The sequence below is a fragment of the Ixodes scapularis genome, unplaced genomic scaffold, assembly GCF_016920785.2.
Source record: "Ixodes scapularis isolate PalLabHiFi unplaced genomic scaffold, ASM1692078v2 PGA_scaffold11__112_contigs__length_91849675, whole genome shotgun sequence".
In the NCBI taxonomy this organism is placed as follows: domain Eukaryota; kingdom Metazoa; phylum Arthropoda; class Arachnida; order Ixodida; family Ixodidae; genus Ixodes; species Ixodes scapularis.
Window position 1 is genome coordinate 51,991,833 of NW_024609837.1, and position 17,270 is coordinate 52,009,102.

General features: G+C 44.4%; 1 protein-coding gene across 1 annotated transcript in view; it reads right to left on the bottom strand.

Moving 5' to 3' along the window:
- Positions 1 to 271: 271 nt before the first annotated feature.
- LOC120838523 overlaps positions 272 to 17,270 on the bottom strand; it is a 70,786-nt gene continuing 53,787 nt past the window's right edge. The window contains exons 8-10 of the mRNA XM_040208477.1: positions 15,573 to 15,650; positions 2,078 to 2,127; positions 272 to 471 (exon numbers count right to left, since the gene is read on the bottom strand). Of these exons, the coding sequence (XP_040064411.1) occupies positions 272 to 471; positions 2,078 to 2,127; positions 15,573 to 15,650 (328 nt within the window). The remainder of the gene's footprint in view (positions 472 to 2,077; positions 2,128 to 15,572; positions 15,651 to 17,270) is intronic.

The window sequence follows — 17,270 nt, forward strand, 5'->3', positions numbered from 1 at the left end:
CTTAACTGTATGTGCACTCCAGTTTTGCCTAATTTGATAATATTATTTTTCATGTCTACAACTGATCTGACATTAGGGTAGAAAACGCCTGCACTGGCACGTTTGTATTATTTTCAAAATTAGTGAAAAATTATTCAAATACCAGGTATGAGTAAAATAGCTCGATATTAAAGTAGAAATATATTTATCACAAAACCAAACGCGGCCATCCCAACTCCGATTTATTAAATTTCGCGCCTCTGAAGAGCACGAAGCTAGCGTTCGACTCCTTTTAGCAGTAATCTGGCACTCCGGTAGTTGCAGTTGGCTCTGGCGGTGGAGTGGGCTGCTCTCCTGGTTCTGATGGTGTTTCAGAAGGTGGTTCCGGTGCAGGTGGTGATGGGGCGGGAGGTTCTACTGGTGGCGTTACCGTATCAGGCAGTAGTGGGGTTTCTGTATGGTCTGGATTGTCGGTAGGCTCCACATCAGGTGCTGTTGGACGATAAGTACTTGTTTGTACCGAGGTCATGACAAAAATCGTTAAATAAAAAAAATAAAAGAAAACGCAATGACTGACTTTTGTTGAGCAAAGCTTTGTTTGGTACCAAGTAAATGGCTGCATAAAAAGCAACGGTCAATAATATCTAACGAGTTGATTAGTGAGTCCATATGCTGATTTCTTCTGTAACGCTTGTACTCAGCCAAAGCAAACATTGACGCTATAAACACGCGCGCCTGCCATTGCCGACCCTTCTCTTGTTTTACCCAGATGCCGAGCCACTGAAGCGGCGTTGACGAGCCTCCACAAAGGCCTATGCTGGGGTGAAGAACACAGTAGAACCGAAAGTGTCTATACCCTGTGCTGCTGTTGGTAACGAAAACTCAATGTCGGCTATGGCGGCGCCCATACACAGCTGCCTGAAAGCGTTCAGAAAACAAGACCTGCGCCATATCCTCCAAAACATCATCGCCAGTGGATCCACGCGGTGCACCCTATATTCATTGAAAAGGTGAGAACGGCGGAGAGGAGATTCATCTAGTTGTCCCGCATCCAGAGCGAGCTTGTATACCTTCGTCAACGGCGCCAGCGTCTCGTGCCCCTCGAGCGTGATGCGCAGACAAAGCACGGCGGATGACATGGAACGGGCGTTGGAGGCCGGGTGTTCGAAAGACACGCCCTGCCGTTCTCACTCTGTCAGTGACTATAGTTCGCGTCAGCGTCGCAGTCAGCGCGGCTTGCAGGTTCTCACAGTAATCGGGATGCTAGCACATGGTGACGGTACTTTGCGGTTACTCTTGTCGAGTTTCGGTGTGTTTGCCGCCCGGGTCCGCTTCGGGGATTCACTAACGATGACGCAATGAGCACACTTCGTCGTCTAGGTGGCATTGTCTCAGAGCACTAAAATCCCATCAAAGCAAATGAACGCGCTTGATAGAAAGAGTGCGTCTGCTTTATTATCAGTGTACTGTTACCAATTGAGTAAGGCCGATAAAACATAGCTTGACTAATTTTGGAAACGGATGTTTGGTTAACTCGAATTTCTTAAACAAAAAAGCAGCTCAATTAAGGCACCCATACGCTACGTTGTCCGACTTAAATACAAATTTATGTCCGCGTTGTAATAAATGTAATTTAATGTGCACAGCTTAACAATGCCACCTGCAAGTTCGTCTGCTGTTTGCGCGCCTCCTGTGCCTTGCGCACCTCCGCTGCTCGAGAACAGAACACAACACTTGTAGCGTCAACTTTGGGGTGTCTTCTATCTGGTCATCACAACTTTGTTTTATTGGTGACCGCTATATCAGTGTAGTAGAGTACAGAACTTGCCGACTTGCGCAGGTTAATATTGGAGGTAAGTTTTTGTTTAGGAACACATAGAAAGTTTTTACCCAGATGTTTTTTTTTTTTTTAAGATAGTGTTATACACAAGCACTACAGCATGCGAGGTATTGAAGCTAATAAAAGCGCAGACTTATTCGACCAAAAAACACATTCTATCAAATACTAGGCCGTGATAGTTGTAGGACAATGCCTATAACAAAGCGCATATTTTTGTCAACATATCTTGCATTTTGTAAGAGAGAGGCGTATACTCACGTGTTACAGGATTCTCCCCTTCAGGATGCTGCGGATCTTTGCCACAGGTGCTATATTCAATTGAGCAGAACGTAAAAATGAATAATCTGTGCAATTTAAGCAATCAACGTCGATACTAAGGATGTTGGGTATTGGTGTTGTCAACACAGAGACCCCGAGCGCCCTCAAACATGACAGCTATCCCCAAACACAATATTCAAGAGAAAACAACAACACAAGAAACGGTGCATGCTGTAAGGTTTACGCGAAACATATATGCATGCACGTTATGATGATCACACATTTATAAACATGCATGCTAAAAGCAATAATATGTCACAAATACTGACCGATTGAATCTCGGGCGACACATTGTTACTGCCATGGAAGAACTGACACGGGACTGTATGGCAGTCTCAATTTTTCCGTGGCCTCCGATTTCCCTCTAGATCATAAAATTTTGGAGGTGCTATTCTTAGCTTTTAGCGCTTACTTTCAGCAAATTCTGATTGCTTGGAAATGCAGAATGCAGAACAACATAAGTACAAGGAGGGCCAAATGAATCTAAAGACTTTAAATAAATATCAAAAACAAGTTTCGCTTGTTCTGACATCATAATCATGAACGTGCAGCGAATTTATTATTATGTTTTTTTAATATATAAAAGAGCAAACCAACCTAAATAAAAAGGTTATATCTAAAATAATGTATTTATTTCATGAACCGACCTGGAGCTACGCGTTTTGTGTAACAATGTAAAAAAAGAAGAAAAAAAACTATTTTGGGCGTATTGAAACGTTTAATTTGACAAAACAAAACAGAAAAAAAAATCTGACTTCGCCTGCCACTTTAAAGTTTGACCGTAAGTTCAAGAAATGAAAGTTTATTTTATTCATTCATGAAGTATTAACTTTGCTTTCGTTTTTTTTTTTTTTTTGTCCAATAAAAGGCCCCTCCCCAAGACGATTCTTTTCTCTTTTCATCTAAAAAAGGCTTTGCTCTGTACTGACTTCTGAACCACAAAAATGAGTTATAAAGGTCCCTTTTGATTGAGGAAAGTGTTTCCTTCAATATTTTTGTTCTGCTAAATCCTCCACCTAGCTTTATGTTCGCGTTAAATTACAGTGGGGTAGGATGGAAGGCTGATTTTTATGGTTGGTTGGTTGGTTGGGGTTTTATGGCGCAAAAGCATCTTAGGCTATGATGCGCCATGTACATACACTATTGCAGATAGGGTTTCGAAGAAGATAGAACTTTAGTAGTTGATGATAGGTTAAAATTATGTGTATGACTTGTAAGTAGTTATGGACATGAAGTTGGGTGTAAAATCATAGTCGGTGTAAAAGGCCGATAGCTTCCAAGAAGCTAAAAACGCTGTGATGCGGAACTAATGGTTCGTTGCCAAGCAAAATAGGAAGGTTTAAAGGCGTATGTTCTTTATATAGCTGAGAAAAATGTTTCCGTCGGTCTAGGTCATAAGCAGGGCATTCTAATAATATGTGTGCGACAGTTAAAGGATTATTGCAGTGCTCGCACTCTGGGGCTTCCTCCCTGCGCAGAAGGTGGCCATGGGTGAGGTGCGTATGCCCTATCCTTAGCCGACACAGGACAACCTCATAAAAGCGTTCACGGTGTCTTGCACTCTCCCACTCACTAAGCAGTGGCTTTACAGTATGCAGCTTGTTATTTACTTCTTCATCCCATTCTTGCTGCCACTTCTCTCTTATACGATGCCTTAAAAGTCTGTGATAGTCTTTATATGGAATGTCATGCAGTTCGACTTCTTTGTCACCAGCAGAACTGGCTGCAAGGTCTGCTTCCTCATTACCTGGTATACCAACATGGCTAGGGACCCAGCAAAAGACTATTTTAATGTTCCTTTTGGAAGCATCAATGATTTTATTCTGCAACTCTATGATTATTGGGTGTTTAGAGGTATTTAGTGATGAGAGCGCTCTCAATGAACTGAGTGAATCAGTATACACAACTGACTTCATGCTCTTCGTTTCTATAATATGATTAACTGCCAGGCAGATACCACATAGTTCAGCTGTTAAAATAGTAGCTGTATATGCAATTCGTTGAACATAGCGAACAGAGGGGCCAACCATAGCACACCCAACGAACGTTTCTGTCTTGGTGCCATCTGTGTAATACGAGCTGTGACCAGCGTATCTACTTTGGATTTCATAAAATTCCTGTTTGATACATTCTGGTGGGGTGTCTCTCTTTCTGAACTTAGTCAGTGAAAAGTCACACAAAATGAGGCTGTATTCCCACGGAGCTATTGCTTGAGGTACGGGGGTCACGGGCATTGTAGTGCTCAGTCCAACCGAATCAGCTGCAGCTGCATTTCTCATACTAAAAGGCGGGATTACAGAGGGCTTGTTGTCAAAGGTGCGCTTATATCTTGTTTCTTCTACAGCCTCGCGTGTAGGATGCAGGGTGAGTGAACGTATTCGAAGGGAATACATAAATCCCAAAGCAAACCTTCGCTTTTCCAGAGACCATTCATTTGTCTCTGCATAAAGACTGGGGATAGGCGACGTGCGAAATGCACCTGTAGACAGTCGCAATCCCTGGTGATGAATGGGGTCAAGCATTCGAAGAGCTGAGGGCCTTGCCGATCCATATACACAACTACCATAGTCGAGGCGTGAGCGAACCACCGAACTGTAAATTCGGAGAAGACAGAGACGATCAGAGCCCCATGATGTATGAGAAAGGACTTTAAGAATGTTTAGTGCTTTCTGGCATTTTACCTTAAGATACCTAATATGAGAAAGAAAGGACAGTTTACTATCAAAAATAAGCCCTAGGAACCTCTGCTCCGGTTTTGTTGGAATTGGAGTGGAGTGCATGGTCACCGATGGATCTACTGTAGCTCCTCGTAAGCGAGAAAAGCAAACAGAAACTGTTTTTTTCTGGTGAAAACCTAAAGCCATTTTGATCAGCCCACTTGAGCAGATTGTTTACTGCTAATTGGACCCTACGTTCACAGAGAGCAATGTTACAGGATGAGACGGATATCTGAAGATCATCAACATAAAGTGAATACTGTACGGATGATGGGATGGCCCGGGCTATCGAGTTTATTTTTATTATAAAAAGGGTGACACTCAATACGCCTCCTTGGCGAACACCGTTTTCCTGGCAGAATTCTCGAGAGTAGGTAGTGCCTAATTTGACACGAAAGGTACGTATCGCCAAATAGCTCTTTACGAATGCTAGCATCCTGCCTCGAATGCCATAGCTATACATATCTTGTAGGATGCCATGCCGCCAGGCAGTGTCGTAAGCCTTTTCTAAATCGAAAAAGACAGAGAGGCAGTACTGTTTATTTACGAAGGCCTCACGGATGGTAGACTCCAAGCGGACAAGATGATCCAATGTAGATCGTGACGAACGGAAGCCACACTGATATTTATCAAGAATATTTTCTTTTTCTAAAAAGTACACGAGTCGCTTGTTAAGCATTCTCTCCAGAGTTTTGCTAAGACAGCTTGTTAGCGCTATTGGGCGGTAACTGGATGCACACGATGCATCCTTTCCAGGCTTAAGAAAAGGAATGACGGTTGCTACTCTCCAAGACGATGGAAATGTACTCTCCTGCCAAATGCGATTAAACAAAAACAAAATTATGTCGAGTGTGGAAGGGTGAAGGTGAGTAAGCATATGGTAGTGAATTCCACCTGGTCCAGCAGATGTAGGTTTAGTTTCATGAAGTACCTGTTCTAGTTCATTCAGTGTGAGAGGTAAGTTGTATGCTTCTCGAGCTCCGCCGGATGTCCGCACGGATTGGAGTTCTGCTTGTCTCTTGTGTTTCAGAAATGCAGATGAACAATTCTGAGAGCTAGAAACACGTTCAAAGTGTTTCCCAAGGAGATCTGCCTGTTCTTCTAGGCTCTCAGGGCACAGTCCGTTTTCGGAAAGAAGCGGTACTGAGTAAGCCCGGTAATGCCCATTGACTTTATGCACTCTATCCCAAACTTCCTTGGTGGTGGCAGTGCTGTTAATAGAGGAAGCATAACCTTGGAAACTTTGACGCTGTGAGACGCGGCGGATGTGTCTCGCATGAGCCTTCATCCGCTTGAAACTGATGAGATAAGTCACTGTTGGGTAACGTCTAAATATGCCCCATGCTCTGTTCTGCTTTTTTCTTGATTTTTCACAGTCGGCATTCCACCATGGTTTAGGGCGGCGGGGAAAGCGAGATGAAGTCATAGGGATAGCTAAAATTGCAGCATTGAGGATGTGGGCGCTAAGCAAATTGGTGAGTTCATCGATAGACAGTTTGTTAAGCGATGTACAAGCGAGCTGGGTTGCTTGGCTGAAGACAGACCAGTTTGCTTCCTCAAACTTCAACGGGGAGTTCGTGTAGGCACTGTAACAGGTGGATGTAGTCGGTTCAGAATGATAGGAAAGTGATCGCTTCCATAGGGGTTAGGATCGACAGCCCAGGAAAACAAAGGAAATAATGTCGGATCGCAAAGAGACAGATCAATAGATGTAAAAGAATGAGTTGGGGCACTGAAATACGTAGATTCTGCTTTGTTCAATAAGCATATAGGTGTTGAGGAAAGAAAACGCTCTATCATCGAGCCACGTGTATCTCGTCTTCTACTACCCCAAAGAGGATTATGAGCATTGAAGTCACCGAGAATTAGGGCAGGTTGGGGTAATTGGTCGTGAAGTGATTCAAGCTCTTCGCGGGATACAGGATAGCTTGGGGGAATGTAAAGTGAACAGACGGTTATTAAACGGTCCAACAGAACACGAACTGCCACGGCTTCCAGAGTGGTATTCAAAGGAACTTCAATACATGGGGTAGACGGCTGGACAACTATAGCTACTCCACCAGAACTGTGCGACAAAAGAGGTCTGTCCTTGCGAAAAACCTGAAAGCGCCTTAGGATATTAGAGTGACTATTGTTTAAGTGTGTTTCCTGAAGACAAAATGCTATAGGGTGATGCTGGTCTAACAGAGAGTGCACGTCATCGTAGTTTCGAAGCAACCCTCGACAGTTCCACTGCAGGAACGCTGCCATTATGCATGAATTAGAAGAAAGACCATTCATTAAGACCTAAAAATCAATTTTGATGCGGGGTGCATTTTTCTTTTTAGATGTGTTCTTCGGCCTATCTGTGTTACCACAGGAAGTCGAAGGTAAGGACTCCGAGCTTGAGAATGGCCTGTCGTCCTTGGACTTGGGCCCGCTCTCGTCCATCGGCTCATCAAGGACCGCCTCTGGCTGATTCCTAAGGGCCTGCGACCCCGACGGCTCACCAGGTTTTCGGGCGCCTTCAGAGGGACGAGAAGGAAGTCCCCGACCTCGAGGCACCTGCGTTTTGGATGGCGCAGGGATTGAAGATCCCTGCGCTTGAATGGACCCTGAAGCGATAAGATCTACCTTTCGCTTTGGGGTTGAAGTGGTTTGTGCCACTCCAGATGAGGTTGAGGGGGACTCAAGGGGGGGACGCAGGTCGTCCGTTGACGTCTGCGTTCCCGTTGACGCCGTCGACCGCGCCGGTCCCCTGCGCGCGGCCTCGGCATAAGAGCCTTGAGAAATAAAAGAATGTCTTTTCCGTGCTTCTGAGTAAGAAATATTTTCTTTGGCCTTTAGTGAGAGAATTTCCTTCTCTCTCTTCCACAGGGGACAGCTGCGAGAATACGCTGGGTGTGTTCCTCGGCAGTTGACGCAAAGATGGGTATTGTTGCCACAGTTGTCGGAAGGGTGGTCAGTGCTTGCACATTTTGCACAGGTGGCTTTTCCTCTGCAGGTTAGTGACCCATGTCCAAAGCGCTGGCAGCGGAAGCAACGTCTTGGATTGGGGACGTAGGGGCGGACTTTGCAGTTGAGATACCCGGCTTTAACAGTGGAGGGTAGCGTTGTCGAGTTGAACGTTAGCACAATGTGCTTTGTGTCCCGTTCTTCACCGCCGCGACGGATAGTGATACGTCGCACAGCGACTACCTCTTGATCTTGAAGTCCCTCGAGTATCTCGTCGGTAGATATTCCAAGGAGATCATCTTCAGAGATGACACCCTGCATGCTGTTCAGTGAGCAATGTGGAGTCACTGACACTTTGTAATCTCTTACTTGGTTGAGTGCAAGAAGTGCTTTGCTTTGCTCAGCATTTGTGACCTCCACAAGCAGGTCGCCAGATGGAAGTTTTTTGGCTTTAAAGGATTTTCCTATCACAGTTTCTAGGGTCTTTGCGACCAAGAAGGGGGAAAGCTTTGCAAGTGGTTGATCTTCGTTCTCCGAGTGCATTACTATAAATTTGGGAAAATTCATGACTGGCAAGGTAAGGCTTGTTGATGTTGTCTCTTCGGTCCGGACCCTTTTCGGGGCCCGATCAAGGAAAGATTTAGCTTTAGTACCCATATGAATGGGAAAAGGATTTCGGCACCTGCGGTGCGCCGCCCACCATCGAGCCCAACTTAGGGAGTACTCAGCAGCCCATAACAAAATGGGCTTTGCTGGAACCGCTGATCTACTAGCACTTGCCCAGGTGCTATACCCAAGTGTGGTTAGGATAAGGGTATCTGCCACCACACAAGGTTGGCCCTTGCCGCCAAAGAAGGTGAAACAAAGGGAGAGGGAAGGGGAGAAAAGAGAAAGAGGGGATAGTAGAAGAAAAGGCGACTAGACTGAATCATCCTGGCCGGGCCTTACCAGGACTCCCGTCTACGAGAAGCGGGGGCCGAAGTGGTGTATTGCCTCACCCGGGGGGCCCCGAAGGGTCCAAACCTACCCCGGGCTCGGCTCAACCACCAGGATGCCCTTCTCCCCGGACACGGGCTCGCCACGCACAGCCAGACGTGGGTGGGTTTTAGCCACTTTTTACTCAGGGTCTGTGTGTCGCTAATGTGGCTGGGGTCCATGGTGACGCTACTGACCAAGCACCTAGCACGTAAGGTGCAGGCGCCCCCTGCGGGGCTCGGGGTCCGTGGAGACGCCACTCTCCAAACACCTGCTTTCACAGGTGCCCCCCGCGGGGCTGATTTTTATGGTTTATTTAACTTGGGTTAATTCACTGAACCCACGCTTTGCAATCACGGTGGAAGGAACACATATAGGTGATAACTCTGACCCCTCTTCCCGCGACGAGCTCGTGTTCGGAGCTAGCCTCGAACCAGGAGTAGTTAGTTCCTCGTCGCCGCGGAGGGCGCTGAGGTATGAGGTCCCTCCTCGGCGGCGTAGCGTGCTCGCCTTTTTTGCGGTGTGGTGGTGGGGTAGTGGTGTGCGGCCAGTAGCTGGCCTTGTGTTTTGCTTTGGTGCTGTGTCGATCACAAATGCCACCATCGTGCACAAAGGTGAGCCTTAATCCAAAAAAAAAATAAAACGAAGAAAAAGAAGGAAGAGAAAACAGATTTACAGACTCTGGCCACTTGGTGACGGCGTGGCGGCGGTGAGGTGCAACAAGAAGCGGTGAGCGAGGGAATGCGGGACTACCGCTGTGGAGAAACAACCGGAGTGGTCTCTTTCGGAGGGATCCATACTTGGGCGCCATCTATCCCCGTGCGAGTGAAGCGCACTCGGTGCGCCGAACATAATGTGGTCGCCGCGTCGGACAGAGAGTTATCACCTAGATGTGTTTCTTCCACCGTGCGTGCAACGACGGTGGCTGCCATCTCTTTCTTTTTTTCTTTTTTTAAAGAGGTGCTTTCGAGCCATTATTAGCTACGTTCGATTTACCTACACCTCCTGCACCGGTGCAAAAAAGTGTAGTACAACGTACTTCCGTTATGTGTATTCAGATACGACCGGAAGTACACTGCTGTACTCTTTTCTGCACCGCTGCGGGAGGTGTAAGTAAATCGAACGCAGCCATTATATGCTTTTGCTCACCACACATATACTGTTTTGTAGCGGTGACCATGGCCGCCGCGCGTATCTCTGCCGGTTGTCATTCCCCTTGTGTAATTTTTTTTAGCGAGAATATTAGCAGAAAACAGCCAATCTACCGTCTAATGATTTCCATAAAAAAGCACTGGGAAAATACGCTAGTAGTATAGAATAAAAAAAAAGTTGAAATGTAGGATGTTTCCAATTGACGACTGATTGCGCAACATCGGGCGTGTAGGTTATTATCATCAAGCTTCTTGATACGTAATTCGTGTTCAGACGCTCTTATGGCGTCATGCTGGAATCTTATCTGATGTGGAGTGATCATTAGTTGTTCGGCCCTCGCCATGCTTGAGGTTTATTAACTCTCAGTGACTATAGCACTTTTGTTGATAACCTCCTCAGATCTCAACATCTCCTCAACTCAGATCTCAACATTATAATTGAGGGAACAAATGTTATGCGAGTAACTGGTTTTATGCTCTGCTTTTTAGGTATCGTAAGTTTAACTCGGGAAGTCTCACTTGTTGTTGATATTTTAATATACAACGCATGTATATTGCCCATATCTTAACTTATGCTTGTTTTTTGTTTAGATGTCTTATATTTTTAAAGCACTAAGAAAAACAATTGAGAAAAATAAACGTAATTTTTAAGTTTTCCTTTACTTTCGGGTACCCTGAAACGGCAATACACTCTAGGAAAACCAGAAGGAAAAAGTTAGCAGGCGGCGCGTTTTCCTCCCTTCTACTGACGCGCCTCCAGGTGGAAACCGAGAAGGGAGGACTTTTTTACTCCTTTTCCAGGCAGACGGGGGAAAGCTTCCGCCCTCCCGACTCATCTTCTTTCTGTTTCGTTTTTCGTGCACGTCGTGAGCGTTGTTTAATAAATGTTGTTGAGTTGATTGAACTTCAGCGGCAGAAAAATCCGCTCTTAATTGCGCATCCCAGTCCAAACGGGCAGAGCATTACGGTTGCATTGATGTTTTTACCACTAATTTTATCATACGAGCAAACGAATCAAAGCTGAATGCTGGGCTAGTTGGCATTGGTCTTGGGTTGCCAAAGGCATGGTAGCGCTTTTTTGGACGAGGACAAAAGAAAGAACGAAGCTGTTAGAAACAACGAAGTTCCAGATCAGTGCTAGCCGCGCTACATACACTGGGGTAAGATGGCCGCCTCCCGATCGCGGAACGACGTGTCAACGTTAACAACGTTCTAAAAACCGCGGAAACGGCGTCCAAGACTAGCAGGTTTTGCTGCCGGGTTCCTGGGTACCTTCTGTTCTCAGTTCTGGTCTGTTTTCCGATGCCGGCGTGCCAACCGGCAATCAACTTGGTTCTGTATTTCTGCGTGTCAGCAACATAGCAGCAACTACGGTTCCTGGAGAAACTGTCCTCCAAGTGGCGCGCTGGGATAAGCGCTAGAAGTTTTCGAGCTCGCCACGGCGTGTAGCTCCGCACACTTATTACCTGCCGCAAGTCGCGGCTTTGAGTGCATTCAAGTTGATCGAAAGTTAAATTCTCCGTCCATGAAGCTTCGCCTCCACCTGAGTGAATACCCCCTCTACAAAAATTAATTGAAGACGACAATTGCAGCCGCACGCGAACTGCACAAATAGAAAAACAACTACTACAATAAAAATACTGGCTACGATGTGCCTTGCGGGGAAGCAGACACATAGCTTGGAACCGCATTGGAGCGGCTTGAGTTATTGGCTTTCAAATAATTACGGCCTGAGCGTTTACGTTTTACTAAGAGGTTCATTCTCTGAGCCGTTCAAAATTCTCTCAGAGGTATGGCATTGCTGGAAAAAAATCACCATGCTGGGAATATTTTTTATTGCTTAGACAGCTACCGAGAAATTCAGTACGCACAAAACGACCAGTATAAAAGACGGAAACGCAGAGATAAGGTGTATTAATCGGGTTAGTGTGCAGTTATATTGATGTTTGTTTATGCCGTGGATCTGTACCGTGAAACATTCTTTGTTCCGCTGATGCTTGTAGTATGGACATGCGTGTATAATAAAGGTGCTCGAAGGGCCCGAAGCGCGATGGTTGCATGAATAAATAAAAATATTTTTTTCTAGCATATGAGTTGGGCGGTTACCTAGCGCCACCTAGCCCAGCTACTTGCAATCATTCTGCTTGACCCTGCCATCTGGTGGCAAGCGACTTAACATTGTTTCACGCTTCGCGATAATTTCTGGTTACCGTGCAACAATGAGCCAAGTAGGCTGCTTCCAACTTGCTCTTTTGAGATCGGCTTTTGGTTTCGGGAATGGTTTACCACTCCTCCGTAGTGTGCGGTTGACGAAGGAATTGTGGCTCGAGGAGCGGCAAAGGCCATAAACTTGTTTGGCATGGTTCGAGATTTTTATCAATAGGTAATTTTTACAGAAGTGGTACAGAAGCTAAAATCGCGTGATTCAAGCATTTTCGCATATCTGCGTATATTATGCCTCGTTAATATGAGCCCCGTTAATATGGACACCCCGCTACACACATGAACTTAACTCTGTTATGTCACGGCGTGGTGGTGGCACGTCGAGCCCACTTCCTGTCTGCGGTTGTGGGCGACGCTAACCATACGAGACGTGCATTACTGCGTTGTTTTGAAAGAAAGCAGATAAAAACGTGCCTTCTCATCAAAACGCTGCGACTGGAGCCGAACCAAAAGTGTCGAGAAGGGTTTGAAGGTCAGCTTTCATGTGCTTGGCTCGTCCCAGAACGTGGATATGTGTCGTGAAAAGGGAAAACTAGACGCCGTCGGACCACGATTGCTTGGGTGGGAAGCACTTTGGGTTGAATTCATGAATACTTGTGGTCGTGGTATTCACATTTTTTTTTTGTTACAACATTAACGTGGGAAAACCGCCAAGTTGTATGGAACACCTGCGGACTACATCCAGTGCGTCTTCAAGTTCAAACGGCCGCCTGATTGTTTGAGCTGTCTTCTTCTCTTACAAACGTTTCTACTTGTCTCCTGCTCTTTCGAACGACGCCGGCCCCTATAGACCAAACGTTGGCCTGGTAATTGCGATAAGAAGTTTGTTTTATTGGAACTTTTGACAATACAGAATTGTCATGGTGCTGAGGCAAAAGGTGACAATAAGTCACCTGACCAGGCCCCTAGCACAAGACTACACTTGCAGCAGATGCAGCAAGCAAGTGCAGGCCTCGAGATACTTTTTAAGTTTGAAGGTTGGTTGGGGTAAGAAGGCTCGGTGTAAACGGTACATTAAAAGGAAATGTTGATTATTGTTACGAGTGGCCATCATCGACTCCCTGTGCCTGATTCACTCGGTCCGAATTGTGCTTGCGATTTTTAGCATCGACGTCGACCATCTCAGCTACGGTTCACGCTTTTGGAGCCCGAGCGACGTCGCGACTGAAAATGGCGATCGGAATCTCATCATGCGAATCAGGCCTTAGCGTCCATTCTGCGGCGTCCATGCGGAATGAATCGCCGCATGTCACATTTTTTGCGCGAAGTTTTGCGGTGTAACGAGCCTCGTTAATTTCGCTGAGGCCGCCGTAATAGTCATACATTGCCAGGAAGACGTAGAATCAACAATTCCAAAGCGAAAAAGAGCACGGGGACTCACAATGACGCCGACAACGTCGCATTTCAATGGTTTGTTTATGGCGACGGCGAGTTTCTTGCCCACACTGCATCGCGCAAGCGCGGCGCTGGTGGCGTCCGCTAGGGGCGCTCCGGTTTGTTTCTAGACATGCGTTGGTCTATATGGAGAGCAGTTTCGGACAAACTGGGAAAATACATACATTTTTGTGTCGTTATTATGAACCTCCACCGCCTTATTATACCTCCACCACCCTACATGAGGGATAAGAAGGCTTCTAGTCAGGTTCATGATCATCTCAAACTTCATCCTTCAAAGACGTGTTGAAATAATGGTGACTGTTATATTTTGTATATAATATTTTTTTCTAATTTTTTAACATTTAATTTTTTGTTTATTTTTACATGACTATTATATCTTAATTTGCAATGATTCCACTACTTCTTTAATTTCTTTCTTTTATTTTCGTCCTTTGTCTTCAGTATAACTTCTATCACATCTGTCTTCTTTTCCTTAGTTCTGTGTTACAACCCCAGTTGTAAGTATAGCGCCGTCCTGTCTACTTCAAATCCGTGTCTTTTCCTTGCGCTTTATAATTTCAGTATGTTGAGCCAACTAGCCCACAATGATATTTCAGTACATTTCCTTTCTTCTACATCGGTCCCTTTGCCGTGTTCTTCCCCATTCCGATCCTGTTTCTTTCTATATCAATTTTATAGCGGCCTCTACATGCAGAGCAAGATTCTACGTTTTCGTCATCAGAAACAATGGGATACTCCGTCGGAGGTCTGTTTGGTTACGCAAGGTCCTCAATGCGTCACGGCAAGCTAATTTGTAAAGATTCTCCGCTCTAAGTTATGAAGGCAAGTCCGGTTTTATCGCGAGTGCTTTCGACTGCTTGCCAGTACCGATGCTCCCGACTGCAGTCAAGCTACATGATACAAGTCCTTCCTATAGACTGGAAGTAGGATGACTGGGTCACTCTGGTGGACCTACATTCCACATCTTCGAACCCTTCGTGCTAAACACGAGGAACCGCAAGGCGATTTGGTTACTTTGGGTGGCACCTGCAGATATCATTAGGGTCCCTGAAAAGGGTCCCAAATTTTTTGCCGCATCGAAAAAGCGAAAAGTACATATATTGGAAACTATTCGGGACATTGCAGGTAGAACTCAAGAAGATGACAGAAAACGATGCGTATATAACTTTGTTGATGTTCTGTTGAAAAATGGACCTAACTGGAAGAAAAACTAAAGGTTTCAAGATTTATCGAGTATTTCAAAAGTGGGAATTTCAAAGTGCTTCTGTCTCATAAGGAGGGAGATTTCTGGTATGTCCCGGCACAATGAACTTAGATAAGGCTGGAGTAGCCATACTAAAGAACTTTAACCACGTGCGAGAAATCAAGATCAAAAAGTCTCTTAACGTCTTTTGTGTTTGTTTGTTTTTAATTTTTTAGTGTCGTAATATTTTTAATGTCTTTAATGCAATTTTAAGGTGCATGGAGGTGTCCATATTAACGAAACATCACTTTATATACTCCATTTCGTGAAAAATGTTTTCGATGTTTTAAATTTGTTTTTTTTATTCCACTTACTACCTGCTTGCTATTTTAAAGCGCCTCTTGTATCTGGGTAACGGTCACTATGTGTAATTTACTAGTTTGATAATACAACCTTGAGTGCGCTGCTTTTTATAGATATTACGCTATTTGCGTCAAGTGTTTCCTTGCCTGTTCCTCCAATAATATTTGTATATCCACTTATACAATGCCCTGTAATGGCGCTTTGAGGTATATAAATAAATAAATAAAAAAGTATGGTAAATCTCGGCGATGGAAAAAAAAAAGAAAAACTGGACACAACTTCGCACTAGTGGTGTCCAACTCTTTTAGTAATTGTTTTGGAGCGCTCCAATCTATTCTTTAATTGAGCACCAACTCGCCCTACAATCACCACTGTTCAGTTTCATCACTAGTTTATCCTCATTACATAACGGATATATTTGTATTCTTATTTTCTACATATTATACGCAAATATTCTATATTTTTATACCACCTTCTCGTTATCTACTTACCTTAGGTAGTTCTTCATCTTTTGTTTAAAATCACGTGCTAGTCTGTTGTGAACATAGGGCACATCATCAGGGTTCACGCTGAAAATGTAATAGCATGTATCATTGTAGTAGTCGCGCAATTATGTTTTTGTTTCACGGAACAACTCCTGACGCAGTAATACTTTTATTTTCCTTTATTTATTAATTTTTAGTTTAAACTATTCAGAGGGGGAAAAAAAAAACACGTGTCTTTAGTAATAAAATTGCAATTTTAAGAACGCTTTCTTCAGCATACTTAGATACTAATATTGATTGAAGCATAAATAGAAGTCAACTGATAGTCGACAATTGTTTACGAGAAAAGCTATGAGGGTCTGGTTTGCTCGTAATGATTTGAATAAAAATAACAGAAGCAGTTAAGAAGTCTCAATGTTTCGCCGTACCTTTCAAAGAGTAAGGATGTGCTGGTAGCCATGTTTTGCTCAAATAGCTAGCATGTCAGTACAATGTTGTATTATTTTACTAAGTTGTGCAAGATATTACACTGTTTTACTGCGTTTACTAAGTTACTAAGTTATCAGTTATACTATCTGCGTCGTAAATGTAATGCAGCTTAAAATAGAAATAACTTTTAATTCATTAATTGGAACATAAACTAAAGCAACGAGGAAAAAAACCTTAACGAAAATAGCATTGTATAGTGCTCTAAAAATTGGATGTACAAGGAAGTTGCAATATATATATTTTTCTACCACATGCCCCAAAATCAAATGAAGCTTTTAAAGTGACCGCATAAATATGGTTGATGACATATCGTTCTACAAGCATCGCATCAAAACTATATAAAACAAAATTACATGTTTAAAAAAAAGCGATACTTGGTTTTCTCAATCTACAGAGCCTGTTTGTTAACCGCAAACTTTCTGACTGGTGCAACAGTTTGAAAGACGAAGCAGCGGCCCCGGCAACTTACGTAGCCTTCCCCGCGGCGGTTTACGGTAGCTTAGCAGCCGCCCGGTCACGCCACAAGAAATTACTCGAGAAACCATAGGTTTTATTTGTTTTGTGGCCATTAGTTTTATTGGGAACAAAAAAAGGAAACATGCATTTACCATTAAAGCAGAAAAAAAGCGCGGCCTTTTATGATTCGAAAAGTTTGTGTGTTCTTGGTGCGATCGGGCGGCTGCTGAGCTTCCGTAAGCCGCCGCTGCCGCCATCTGTCGGTTCTGGCGCCAGTAACAGAAAGGCGGTTAGCAGAACGACGCCGTAGGCAGAAAAAATACACCTATCTTTTTCTACTTTTTACTCAAGTAAGTGGGTTTTTTAAAATTCTGGTGCGATGCCTCCACCACTTTAAAGCATTTCTGTGATAAATCCTAGCACGATGCGTTACCAGGCCAACTTAAGCGATCACTTTAAACGCTTCACTCGGACTCAAGGACTCGCGGTACGGTATATTTTGTACTTAAGAGATTTTAAGAACATGATAAAATATTTTCTTATCCCTTAAAGAGACAACGAAGAAAATTTGGAAGTTTTATTTATGAGCGTCAAAGACTTCTCAGACACTGTTGACCACGTTATAGCCCGAACAGACGTTCGGGTGCCGCACCAATCAATTAAACATGCGGTAATAATCGTGGCAGGAACGATGCCTGAGACCCCCAGAGACGGCGGCAGAAACCTGAGCTAAAGTGCACTGCGTGACGTCGAAGCATA